General features: G+C 42.9%; 1 protein-coding gene across 1 annotated transcript in view; it reads left to right on the top strand.

Moving 5' to 3' along the window:
• Nucleotides 1–14,516, top strand: part of LOC126190822 (venom dipeptidyl peptidase 4-like) — a 382,023-nt gene that overhangs the window by 204,220 nt on the left and 163,287 nt on the right. Inside the window, exon 8 of the mRNA XM_049931391.1 lies at nucleotides 8,644–8,753. Within this exon, the coding sequence (XP_049787348.1) occupies nucleotides 8,644–8,753 (110 nt within the window). The remainder of the gene's footprint in view (nucleotides 1–8,643; nucleotides 8,754–14,516) is intronic.

The raw sequence follows: 14,516 nt of genomic DNA on the forward strand, positions 1-14,516 counted from the left end.
TCGGCGGAAGGTGCACGTGCCCGTCGACCTGGGACCGGACCGCAGCGACGCACGGATGCACGCCAAGACCGTAGGATCCTACGCAGTGCCGTAGGGGACCGCACCGCCACTTCCCAGCAAATTAGGGACACTGTTGCTCCTGGGGTATCGGCGAGGAACATTCGCAACCGTCTCCATGAAGCTGGGCTACGGTCCCGCACACCGTTAGGCCGCCTTCCGCTCACGCCCCAACATCGTGCAGCCCGCCTCCAGTGGTGTCGCGACAGGCGTGAATGGAGGGACGAATGGAGACGTGTCGTCTTCAGCGATGAGAGTCGATTCTGCCTTGGTGCCAATGATGGTCGTATGCGTGTTTGGCGCCGTGCAGGTGAGCGCCACAATCAGGACTGCATACGACCGAGGCACACAGGGCCAACACCCGGCATCATGGTGTGGGGAGCGATCTCCTACACTGGCCGTACACCACTAGTGATCGTCGAGGGGACACTGAATAGTGCACGGTACATCAGAACCGTCATCGAACCCATCGTTCTACCATTCCTAGACCGGCAAGGGAACTTGCTGTTCCAACAGGACAATGCACGTCCGCATGTATCCCGTGCCACCCAACGTGCTCTAGAAGGTGTAAGTCAACTACCCTGGCCAGCAAGATCTCCGGATCTGTCCCCCATTGAGCATGTTTGGGACTGGATGAAGCGTCGTCTCACGCGGTCTGCACGTCCAGCACGAACGCTGGTCCAACTGAGGCGCCAGGTGGAAATGGCATGGCAAGCCGTTCCACAGGACTACATCCAGCATCTCTACGATCGTCTCCATGGGAGAATAGCAGCCTGCATTGCTGCGAAAGGTGGATATACACTGTACTAGTGCCGACATTGTGCATGCTCTGTTGCCTGTGTCTATGTGCCCGTGGTTCTGTCAGTGTGATCATGTGATGTATCTGACCCCAGGAATGTGTCAATAAAGTTTCCCCTTCCTGGGACAATGAATTCACGGTGTTCTTATTTCAATTTCCAGGAGTGTAGTTAGAATAGCCTTCAGCTAAGTCCATGGCTACGACCTAGCAATGCGCCATTAACCATTTCTATAGACAGTCTCACTTGTATCATCAAGAATGCTGTATACAAATGATGGAGTAAAGTTAAGTATTTCAGCAGTTACGTACTTTTCTTTATAGCATTCATTAAGTATCCTGTTCCAGACTTCACGCCAGTCGGCGTGTGTAACGCGTGCATTTCGGCTATTTCCGATTGGCGTGGCTGTCTTGCTACGCCACAACACACTCCATGTCGACTTCCCTGTATTTTTTTTTTTTTTTTTTTTTTTCGTTTCTGCAAATGCCAGCGACCTAGCAGGTGTAGTGTCGAAACTGCGTGGTGAAGTTGAACGTTGCAGTGTCTGTCGGTAGCGCCGATTGCGTCAGCATTTCTCTCACACGTCTCTGCCCACCGCAAAGACCAATCTTGTCATTTAGATTATTGTTCATCATTTTCAGCTATTGTTTTTGAAGAATTCTGATGTGAAGGAATGGCGCACTAGTTGCGTTAATTTTTTTATTCCAGTCACTTCGCCATTCCCCAGAGCAATTGGGCAACTTTTTTGTGCCACCTATACTTGCTTCACGCACTCAAAGAGAAGGACTGGACGTGATGAAAGCTGAAAAAGTAGTAAGACTCCTTCACACAGTGGAAGTAAAATTATGTTCTACTACAATTTCAAGAGAACAATTTCCAATGTTTACCGAAAATTGCTAAAATATATAGTATAAAATAAGAATATCGGCACACGGTATAGCCATTGGGATATCGATACATCGATGAGTTGCCGATAACCAATTTGCCAACAGATATCGATATTATGAAGACACATCAATTTATCGATATCTTATCAACTCACCAAATCTGGAGTAGTGCAGAGCTGCGATTCGTCACCGAGCACAACGCGCCGCCATTCGCCACCAGTCCGTGCTTGCCAGTCGCGGCATCATTCCAAACACAGCCGGCTGTGTTACAGTGTAACGGCACACTACAAAGGCGTCGGTAATTCCCTAGTCCTTTTGTTGCTAGAATCCGAACAGTGATGCGGCATCACATAGCATGTTGCAAGGTGTCTATTACTTGTCAAAAAATGGCTCTAAGCACTATGGGACTTAACATCTGAAGTCATCAGTCCCCTAGACTCAGAATTATCTAAACCTAACTAACCTAAGGACATCACACACATCCATGACCGAGGCAGGATTTGAACCTGCGACCATAGCAGCAGCGCGGTTCCGGACTGAAGCACCTAGAACCGCTCGGCCACAGTGGCCGGCTATTACTTGTTTTCCGATGGCAGACGCAGATGTTAAGGGGTTTCCACATGCTTGCTACACAATATGGCGACCCGTCATTGTGCTGTTCAGACGTGATCGCTTTGAACCCTGACCATGAGTATGTCTGCCTTCACGTCCCATGCAGTCCAACACTGGACCACTGTCTCATCGGAATAACCCACAATTCTGTATACCGCTCGATTCGACCAGCTGGCCAAAGGGAGAGCAGACTCTGTCAGGTGCTGATAACGCCGTCTCCCACGATTATGCGACACTTCCGCATCCTTTCACAGTGTCCACTCTACATCTGACGTTGTTCACGCCACTTATAGACGCCACCGTGCACTGTAACAACACTGAACGCGAGCAGCACTAATCCGTTACACTGGCCACTCCACTCGTCACAGAGAAATGCTGCTCTGTAATCACTTACATACTTCTCAATGGTGTACATACGCACGAAGTTACACTGACATCTGACGGAGTCTTCTGGCTGCTTCACTTTACTTGTTATGCAGTGTATATTAACTGCCCAGATAATTTCGCTTCAGAGTTTTCTTCTAAATAGATAATTTTACTTTCGCTACACAGTGTGTTTCAGAAGTGATGGTCAATAATTCGCTCATGGAAAAAGCAGCTCAAAGGAAGCTAAAAAGCTCCAGTAAACATGGGTCCGCAGATCAATCGTTGCCGGGGTATCGCATTAATTCGAGTTGGGAACCAACTGTAAACGCCCCTGGATACCGCGGTATTTACGTTGGTGTCTCAAGGCTTGGGATCGACTATCTGTTTGTTTACACATGCGCAACTACTTCCAAATTAAAATGGTTCAAATGGCTCTGAGCACTATGGGACTTAACATCTGAGGTCATCAGTCCCCTAGAACTTAGAACTACTTAAACCTAACTAACCTAAGGACATCACACACATCCATACCCGAGGCAGAATTCGAACCTGCGACCGTAGCGGTCGTGCGGTTCCATACTGAAGCGCCTAGAAACGCTCGGCCACACTGGCCGGCGCACCATGGACAGAGGTTACACCAGTGAAGAGTACGCTGACATGCACTTCAGGTATGGCAAAGCCCATGGCAGTGCCCTTGAGGCTGCACGATTGTATGAAGAACATTCTTCTCGCCGCAGGCAGTCCGACAGAAGTACATTTAGCCGGTTACATCTTTACCTTAGAGAAATCGAGAGTTTCGTGCACCATGTACGAGAAGGTCGACCGAGTTCCATAAACCCGATGTTGAGGAAAGTGTGTTACGCATTGCACACTAATGTCCGAGCACTTCAACAGGGACGGTTGGTAGCCAAGAGCGTGTCCTGAGTCATAGCAGCGTGTGGCGGATTTTATATCGACAAATACTCTATCCATATCATCTCCAGCGAGTGCAAGCCCTCAACAATGCAGACTTAACTCCTAGTGAGAATTTATGTCAATGGGCGCAACAACAGTATACCCTGAATGAATCCCCTGTTTGTAAGCAGTATTCTGTTCACAGATGAGGCTGGATTTACCCGTAACGGTATTTTTATCTACCGTAACTGCGACATTTCGGTCGATGTCAATCTTAATGCAACACACACATCACGCCATTAGGCATAATTCGATCACACTTCCTACCACAGAGACTAACCGGACAGCAGTACATGTGGTTTCTGCAGACTGTGCTTCCAGATGTACATGATGAAATCCCACTGAACCATCTCCTGAACATGTGGTACATGCATGATGACGCTACAGCACATTTTCATTTACGAGTGCCTTCTAGTTCTGACGTATGGTCAACACTCGATAGGTAGAGGAGGGCCTATGCCATGTCTTCCAAGGTCTCCGGAATTAAATCCCATAGATTTCTGTGTGTGGGGTCATGTCAAAAGCCTGGTCTACGTTACCGAGGTCAAGTCTCTTGAGGAATTATAGTTGCGAACTGAAGCAGCCTTCCAGCATTTACAGATTTCCCCAGGACTGCCTGAGAGGATTCGCAACTTATTTCAGAGACATTCAGATACATGGATAACATTTCGAACACCTACTTTAACATTTATGGATGCCAGTTTTACTTGACACTGATTAACCGCAACAGAAAATGTGTTGTATCGCGACAACGGTTGATTTGTGGACCCATGCTTATTGAAGCTTTTTAGCTGCTTTTGGCTTGTGCTTTCCATCTGTGAATTATTGACCATCACTTCCGAAACATCCTGTAGAGGAGAAGAAAGTCTTCACACTTCTTGCTATTTGTCTTTTGTTCACTTTTTCTGTAGATGTCTTTTGATGCTCAAAGACATATGCAAAGAAGTCTGTCCTATATGAAGACGCACGTAGATGGTGGTTGACTGTCTTCGCGATGTTGACGTACTCCTCGTGGTCAACAAGATCTTCAGATCTCTCTCCCAGTTTGGATGTCAACTCCGTTCCAGTGGCGGTATCAGGGTATCAGAAATAAGTTAATGGCCTTGCCTCAGGAGAAGATACTCGTACAACGGTTTCTTGACAGACTTCCCAATCGGATCAGTACATGCGTCCACGCCTCAGGGAGTGCAAAATCATACTAACAGGTGGGCTCATACTGCCAAGGTCTTTTTAAATTTTATTCGATTTTGTAATCACTTCAATAACTTCAAGTCCTTGAAAATTAATTTCCTTTCCTCCTCACCTTGCCGGAGTCTTCCGTGTTTTTGCCAGCCAGTGTATTTTATCAGTCACAGTAGTCTCCAAATGATGTTAAAATAATGTTGTAATTCGTGCAAAAAAAGAATATTTGCGAACAAACTGCACTACTTTTGAAGCCTAGGCTTTTATGCGCAGTTGAGTTCCAACTACGTATTACTCCCAGACCAACGCCGCCCCTAAATTGTCTTGAACTTGACAAGGAACAATCATTCTCAAAGAACCACGTAAAGTAGAACTGGACCTATCTATCATTCTCGCCCGAAGACTGGTTTAATGCATCTCTGCACGCTTCAGTAGTGCAAGGTGCAGCCATCTGAACCTGGCTACTACATTAGAAGAAACTGCGAAAAGGTGGGAATTTAAGAAGATGGGACCTGGATAAACTGAAAGAACCAGAGGTTGTACAGAGTTTCAGGGAGAGCATAAGGGAACAATTGACAGGAATGGGGGAAAGAAGTACAGTAGAAGAAGAATGGGTAGCTCTGAGGGATGAAGTAGTGAAGGCAGCAGAGGATCAAGTAGGTAAAAAGACGAGGGCTAGTAGAACTCCTTGGGTAACAGAAGAAATATTGAATTTAATTGATGAAAGGAGAAAATATAAAAATGCAGTAAACGAAGCAGGCAAAAAGGAATACAGACGTCTCAAAAACGAGATCGACAGGAAGTGCAAAATGGCTAGAGGACAAATGTAAGGATGTAGAGGCTTATCTCACTAGGGGTAAGATAGATACTGCCTGCAGGAAAATTAAAGAGACCTTTGGAGAAAAGAGAGCCACTTGTATGAATATCAAGAGCTCAGATGGAAACCCAGTTCTAAGCAAAGAAGGAAAAGCAGAAAGGTGGAAGGAGTATATAGAGGGTCTATACAAGGGCGATGTACTTGAGGACAATATTATGGAAATGGAAGAGGATGTAGATGAAGATGAAATGGAGATACGATACTGCGTGAAGAGTTTGACAGAGCACTGAAAGACCTGAGTCGAAACAAGACCCCGGGAGTAGACAACATTCCATTAGAACTACTGATGGCCTTGGGAGAGCCAGTCCTGACAAAACTCTATCATCTGGTGAGCAAGATGTATGAAACAGGCGAAATACACTCAGAATTCAAGAAGAATATAATAATTCCAATCCCAAATAAAGCAGGTGTAGACAGATGTGAACATTACCGAACTATCAGTTTAATAAGTCACAGCTGCAAAATACTAACGCGAATTCTTTACAAACGAATGGAAAAACTGGTAGAAGCCGACCTCGGGGAAGATCAGTTTGGATTCCGTAGAAATATTGGAACACGTAAGGCAATACTGACCTTACGACTTATCTTAGAAGAAATATTAAGGAAAGGCAAACCTACGTTTCTAGCATTTGTAGACTTAGAGAAAGCTTTTGACAATGTTGACTGGAATACTCTCTTTCAAATTCTGTTGGTGGCAGGGGTAAAATACGTGGAGCGAAAGGCTATTTACAATTTGTACAGAAACCAGATGGCAGATATAAGAGTCCAGGAGCATGAAAGGGAAGCAGTGGTTGGGAAGGGAGTGAGACAGGGTTGTAGCCTCTCCCCGATGTTATTCAATCTGTATATTGAGCAAGCAGTAAAGGAAACAAAAGAAAAATTCGGAGTAGGTATTAAAATCCATGGAGAAGAAATAAAAACTTTGAAGTTCGCCGATGACATTGTAATTCTATCAGAGACAGCAAAGGACTTGGAAGAGCAGTTGAACGGAATGGACAGTGACTCGAAAGGAGCATGTAAGATGAACATCAACAAAAACAGAACGAGGATAATGGAATGTAGTTGAATTAAGTCGGGTGATGCTGAGGGAATTAGCTTAGGAAATGAGACACTTAAAGTAGTAAAGGAGTTTTGCTATTTTGGGAGCAAAATAATTGATGATGGTCGAAGTAGAGAGGATATAAAATGTAGACTGGCAATGGCTAGGAAATCGTTTCTGAAGAAGAGAAATTTGTTAACATCGAGTATAGATTTAAGTGTCAGGAAGGCGTTTCTGAAAGTATATGTATGGAGTGTAGCCATGTATGGAAGTGAAACATGGACGATAAATAGTTTGGACTAGAAGAGAATAGAAGCTTTCGAAATGTGGTGCTACAGAAGAATGCTGAAGATTAGATGGGTAGATCACATAACTAATGATGAAGTATTGAATAGAATTGGGGAAAAGAGAAGTATGTGGCACAACTTGACAAAAAGAAGGGACCGGTTAGTAGGACATGTTCTGAGGCATCAAGGGATCACAAAGTTAGCATTGGAGGGCAGCGTGGAGGGTAAAAATCGTAGAGGGAGACCAAGAGATGAATACACTAAGCAGATTCAGAAGGATGTGGGTTGCAGTAAGTACTGGGAGATGAAGAAGCTTGCACAGGATAGGGTAGCATGGAGAGCTGCATCAAACCCGTCTCAGGACTGAAGACCACAATAACAACAACATACTATATTAAAGCCTTGGTTGTCTGCTCTACAGTTCTTATCCTCGACGCTTTCCTGCGTTAGCCAACTGACGATTCCTCGATCCATCAGGATGGGTCCTTTCAACTGACTACTTCCCTTAGTCAGGCACTGCCATAAATATCTTTCCTTCCATTTCGGTTCAGTACCTCTTAATTAGTTCTTACTCATCTAATCTTCAGCATTGCTCTGTAATGCCACATTTTAGAAGCCTCTATTCTCTTCTTATCACAACTGTTTATCGTCCACGTTTCGTTTCTGTACGACACTATACTCCAAATACTTTCAGACTTTTTAACTTTTAAATTTATATTCGTTGTTGACAAATTTCTCTTCTCGACTTCAGTCATCGTCAATTATTTTGCTGCCCAAATAGCAACACTCATCTACTATCTCTAGTGTTTCATTTCCTAACCTAATTCTCTCAGCATTGCCTGATTTAATTCGAGTATATTCTATTACCCCCTGTTTTATTTTTGTTGATTTGCATCTTATAACCTTTTTTCAAAACACTACCCATTCCATTTAACTGCTCTTCCAAGTCCTCTGCCCTCTGGACTCCTTTCTTTGAGTGACCAGGAGGCAGTTGTAGCAGTCGTAAGGAAATTGACAGTTATCCGTTTGTAGAAAAACCAAAAGTGTGATTAACGTACGAACTCCAAAGGACACATACATCATTGAGTGACTAAATTAATGTTACTGGCAGGTGGGTTATGTTTTTATAAAATTGACTTTGCAGATAGCTGCTAACAACCTCCTTTACAGGAGGCAACATGGACAATTGAAGCCGTAAAATATACGGCGTAAACGTCATTTATAGAAATGGAGTTTCTGCGACTGCAGCCCCAAAATCTTGTGTATCAAGTCATTGGCAGTTTATCGCCCTTTCAAAACACTGTATTGCGAGTTTGGGGGCACAGAGCTGAGTTGATTATCTGGAGGTTAGTAGCAAGTTTTGGGTATTCGGTCTAAGCACCTGCGAGGCAGTTAATAACTTCTGCGTTTGTAATAATTTTGATAGCAGTAACCGACACAGTATTGAACGCGGATAATGCACATTTAAATTTGACGCTGTTATCTGTGATACCAGTGATTAACTGTCGCAGCACCCATATGTCAGTAGGCATACACGCCCTACGATCTTTTCTAAGAATTCTCCATGTATGTCTTGATGTTTCAGGTCGGCAGGACAAAGCCTAGAGAATATCTTAAGCTCGTCACCTTGCCGTCTGAGAATTCGACATCCGTGACCACCCAAGAACTGGTGCCGCCAGTTGACGTTGTCGGCGAGTAAGTAACTCTTGCTGTGTTTGGTACTTGTTTAATCGTCACATTTATGTGGGTCCTTGCTCGGGGAGTACTTATAACTGTCTATCTCTAGGCTGAAAAGGAACTAACCTCGAAAAGATTGACTCTGACACCCATCAGCTAGCTCGTATTCATGACACCCATCAGCTAGCTCGTATTCAGTGTACATTGTAGGTACATCGATAGAGCTGGTGCGCTATTTAATGCTCGGGAGGCAGCAACATTTTTGGTTCGTCTTTAGTGTTCAACCATTAACAGTGGATAATTAATTTCTCTGAGAAACATGTAGTGTGCTTCAAAATGGATTCCTCGACTCCTGCATTCTTGCTGTAGATGTTTTGGATAGTAGGGGTTTTTTACTTGTCGTATGTCTGATTTTACTGTCGTTAGAGCGAAAGAATATCCTGAAAAGCAGCTAAAACATGTAACAAGCTCGAGAGGTACCAAAGAAAACAGCGAAAGGTATTGCGGAATTGTTCTTGCGTTTTCAAAGATATGATGAAAGTGTGTCGATAAAATGTAGCATGTTTGATCAGATACAAATTAAAAAGAACGGAAGTAGTTTAAGGACTGATTGTGTTATTATGGTCACGTAAATTTGAATTTATTTTATTATGTTACACATGTTGTTCATGTGCATACACACAGAAAAACTCGATGCTCGAGGCATTGGCTTACTATGTTTCTGTTTATTGTTTATGCTTATTTGTACAGACACCCAAATCCATACATGGTATTATAAATATGGATATTTGTGGGTGTGCCAAACTTGGCGCACATATCCCATATTGTTATGCAAAAATCGCTGTGTGTGTGGGGTGGGAGGGGGGGGGGGTAAGAACGATCTTTCTATCATAGTTCGGGAGACAGGACGTGGTAAAAAATGAGAAACGTGAAAAACTCATTATGCGTGAAAAACTCATTATTATTTCTGTGTTACTAACTGCATTCACAATTAGTTTCGCAGACAGTATCCACATATGCTGCTGGATGTATCTACAGTAATTATACCTCGCAAGACACGTAATTCATGAGATATAACGCCATAAACACCGAGATGCGTAAAAAATTTATTACGTCTTTGCTCCTAACTCTATTCGCAACATATTTCGCAGACAGTATCCACAAATGCCGCTGAATGTACATACACCAATACAGGGTGGGGTGGCTAAAATACTTTCAGGAGATATCTGGGACTCTATAGCCCGGATGAAAAAAAGGTTGTAATGAAAATTCTTCGTCTCGAAAAGGGATTTGCAATGACATTAAACTCGACCGCCCTGCGCAGGGTTGCTAGCTGTTGTCACAGATAAGTGGAAAACCACAAATTTATGCGCGGGACTTGAGAAAAAAACGGGACCTGCCTCGAAATGTACAGAAACGAGAGAAAAACAACTGTAATCATTTTTGACCAGTAGTATTTAAAATCTGAAACAAAATTAACAAAATAAACTCTTCGCTATTACAAAGTAATCATCACAAAATTTTTTTAACACAAATCGTTAAATAAAACATTTTGCTCAGTCAATAATTTTTTTTAAAGGAGTACTTGTTTTGGGACTTGACACATTTGAGCAATTTTTTATTCTTAAACACGCAATTAAAAAACCTTTGTAATTCTACAGGAAGTAAATTTTTACTTGCAGTTCCACCTTAAAGTGTTCAACACCAAATTTGTTTCTTGAATCAGTCAAGGCGTTTCCAAAAAGGGAAAATTCCCTCTCAGCAATGGCGTTAGAACATGGAACGGACACAATAAACTGGAAAATCTTTAATAAGTTCTTTAACAAGTATACTAGAGTTCTGAATTCTGATACAGTTCATGCCAAGTTTTATAGGGAGATTTTTTTCATTTCATACTGGTGCTTGTTTATGCTTCTCAATAGTTTTATTTGCAATTTCCTTAATACTGCAGAACTCATTATAACGTTCGTCCATATCTGAGTTTGGTGAGTGGCAATTTTTCTCAACACACAGTCACATCCTTGTATACCTAAATGTATTTTCCAAAGCAAATATTCACATTACTGCCAAATTTTTATTTTCCTGAAACTTTTTGTGGTTCATGGTATGGGTTCCTGTAATCATGTCCTAGTTCATGAACCACGGGCAACGTATGAGTGGCCACGTAAGTGGTTCCGACAGTCGGGATACCAGTTACTTTGGAATAAGGCTGGGCATCTCGGACATATTCTGAGTCGTGGTCACCTTTGTGCTCATACGGCAAAGACTACCAAATCCACCGGTTAGTCCCTCAGCCGTTAAGGGTAAAACCCAATGGGACTCGGGGCAAGTAAGGCTAGCAACCTGCTTCCCTGGTACTTTAAATATGATGCTGGCAATAATCAGAGCAAAATGCCTCGGACCTTTGGAGGTGACGGAGTCCCACCTCTAACTGACAAACCAGGGACTCCTAAGATACGACTTGGCAAACAAATGGTAATGAGATGGGGAGATATTAATATCAGTGGGGGCTACTCTGGGAAGAAGGTAGAGCTGGCAGAGGCTGCAAGTAAGATGGGGCTGGACGTTTTAGCTGTTAGTGACATTCGGGTAAGGGGTGATAAAGAAGAGGAAGTGGGAGAATACAAGGTCTACCTGTCAGGAGTCAAAGCAGGAATAGCACAATGGGGTGTAGGGCTTTACATCAGGAAAGAAATGGAACCCAGCGTAGTTGCAATAAGGTATGTAAACGAACGACTGATGTGGATAGATTTGACAGTGTCTAGCAAGAAAATTAGGATTGTGTCAGTATATTCGCATTGTGAAGGGACAGATCAAGATAAGATGGATAGTTTTTATGAGGCACTCAGTGATGTAGTTGTTAGAGTAAAGGAAAAGGACAGTGTTCTGCTCATGGGTGATTTTAACGCCAGGATTGGAAATCGAACAGAAGGGTATGAAAAGGTTATGGGTAAATTTGGAGAGGATATGGAGGCCAACAAGAACGGGAAACAACTCTTGGATTTTTGTGCCAGTATGGGCTTAGTAATCACAAACTCCTTTTTTAAACATAAGAACATTCACCGGTATACTTGGGAAGGCAGGGGAATCAGATCTGTCATTGACTATATAATAACAGATCAGGAATTCAGGAAGGCTGTGAGGGACACACGTGTATTCAGGGGATTCTTTGATGACACTGATCATTATTTAATCTGCAGTGAAATTGGGATTGTGAGGCCGAAAGTGCAGGAGGTCAGGTCCATATGTAGGAGGATAAGAGTGGAGAAACTTCAGGATAAGGAAATCAGGCACAAGTACATAACAGCGATCTCAGAAAGGTACCAGTTAGTTGAATGTAGTCAATTACAGTCATTGGAAAAGGAATGGACAAGGTACAGGGACACAGTACTAGAAGTGGCTAAAGAATGTCTTGGAACAGTAGTGTGTAAAAGTAGGATGAAGCAAACAGCTTGGTGGAATGATACAGTCAAGGCAGCCTGTAAAAGAAAAAAGAAGGCGTATCAAAAATGGCTACATACCAGAACCCAGGTAGACAGATAAAGTTATGTTGAAGAAAGAAACAAAGCCAAACAGATAATTGCAGCATCGAAGAAGAAATCGTGGGAAGACTTTGGAAACAGGTTGGAGACTACGGGTCAAGCTGCTGGAAAACCATTCTGGAGTGTAATTAGCAGTCTTCGAAAGGGAGGTAAGAAGGAAATGACAAGTATTTTGGACAGGTCAGGAAAACTGCTGGTGAATCCTGTGGATGCCTTGGGCAGATGGAGGGAATATTTTGAAGAGTTGCTCAATGTAGGTGAAAATGCGATCAGTAATGTTTCAGATTTCGAGGTAGAATGGGATAGGAATGATGATGGAAATAGGATCACATTTGAGGAAGTGGAAAAAATGGTCATTAGATTGCAGTGCAATAAAGCGGCTGGGGTGGATGAAATTAAGTCGGAACTCATCAAATACAGTGGAATGTCAGGTCTTAAATGGCTACACAGGATAATTGAAATGGCCTGGGAGTCGGGACAGGTTCCATCAGACTGGACAAAAGCAGTAATCACACCAATCTTTAAACATGGAAACAGAAAAGATTGTAACAACTACAGAGGTATCTCTTTAATCAGCGTTGTGGGTAAAATCTTCTCAGGTATTGTTGAAAGGAAAGTGCGAGTATTAGTTGAGGACCAATTGGATGAAAATCAGTGTGGGTTTAGGCCTCTTAGAGGTTGTCACGACCAGATCTTTAGCTTACGGCAAATAATGGAGAAGTGTTATGAGTGGAACAGGGAATTGTATCTATGCTTTATAGATCTAGAAAAGGCATATGACCGGGTTCCTAGGAGGAAGTTATTGTCTGTTCTACAAGATTATGGTATAGGAGGCAAACTTTTGCAAGCAATTAAAGGTCTTTACATGGATAGTCAGGCAGCAGTTAGAGTTGACGGTAAATTGAGTTCATGGTTCAGAGTAGTTTCAGGGGTAAGACAAGGCTGCAACCTGTCTCCACTGTTGTTCATATTATTTATGGATCATATGTTGAAAACAATAGACTGGCTGGGTGAGATTAAGATATGTGAACACAAAATAAGCAGTCTTGCATATGCGGATGACTTAGTTGTGATGGCAGATTCGATTGAAAGTTTGCAAAGTAATATTTCAGATTTTGGTAAATATTTTTGGAAAGCAGTGATCAATTAATTGTTATATTTTGATTTAAGTTCAGTCTTGATCACTCATGTATGTTTTAATGATATAGGTAACCGGTTTCGGTTCTTTCTACAGAACCATCATCAGACCCATGGCTCCCTTAGGATGGTAGGCGGAGCTCTCCTCGCTGCTACGCAGTCAACTGATCAGTTGACTGCGAGGAGAGATCCGCCTACCATCCTACGGGAGCCATGGGTCTGACGATGGTTCTGTAGAAAGAACCGAAACCGGTTACCTATATCATTAAAACATACATGAGTGATCAAGACTGAACTTAAATCAAAATATAATATTTCAGAGCTAGATCAGAAATGTAAGGACTATGGTATGAAGATTAGCATCTCCAAAACGAAAGTAATGTCAGTGGGAAAGAAATATAAACGGATTGAGTGCCAAATAGGAGGAACAAAGTTAGAACAGGTGGAATGTTTCAAGTACTTAGGATGCATATTCTCACAGGATGGCAACATAGTGAAAGAACTGGAAGCGAGGTGTAGCAAAGCTAATGCAGTGAGCGCTCAGCTACGATCTACTCTCTTCTGTAAGAAGGAAGTCAGTACCAAGACTAAGTTATCTGTGCACCGTTCAATCTTTCGACCAACTTTGTTGTATGGGAGCGAAAGCTGGGTGGATTCAGGTTACCTTATCAACAAGGTTGAGGTTACGGATATGAAAGTAGCTAGGATGATTGCAGGTACTAGTAGATGGGAACAATGACAGGAGGGTGTCCACAACGAGGAATTCAAAGAAAAACTGGGAATGAACTATATAGATGTAGCAGTCAGGGCGAACAGGCTTAGATGGTGGGGTCATGTTACACGCATGAGAGAAGCAAGGTTACCAAAGAGACTCATGGATTCAGCAGTAGAGGGTAGGAGGAGTCGGGGCAGACCGAGGAGAAGGTACCTGGATTCGGTTAAGAATGATTTTGAAGTAATAGGTTTAACATCAGAAGAGGCACCAATGTTAGCACTGAATAGGGGATCATGGAGGAACTGTATAAGGGGGGCTATGCTCCAGACTGAACGCTGAAAGGCATAATCAGTCTTAAATGATGATGATGATGATGATGATGATGAT

The sequence above is a fragment of the Schistocerca cancellata genome, chromosome 6, assembly GCF_023864275.1.
Source record: "Schistocerca cancellata isolate TAMUIC-IGC-003103 chromosome 6, iqSchCanc2.1, whole genome shotgun sequence".
NCBI classification, from domain to species: domain Eukaryota; kingdom Metazoa; phylum Arthropoda; class Insecta; order Orthoptera; family Acrididae; genus Schistocerca; species Schistocerca cancellata.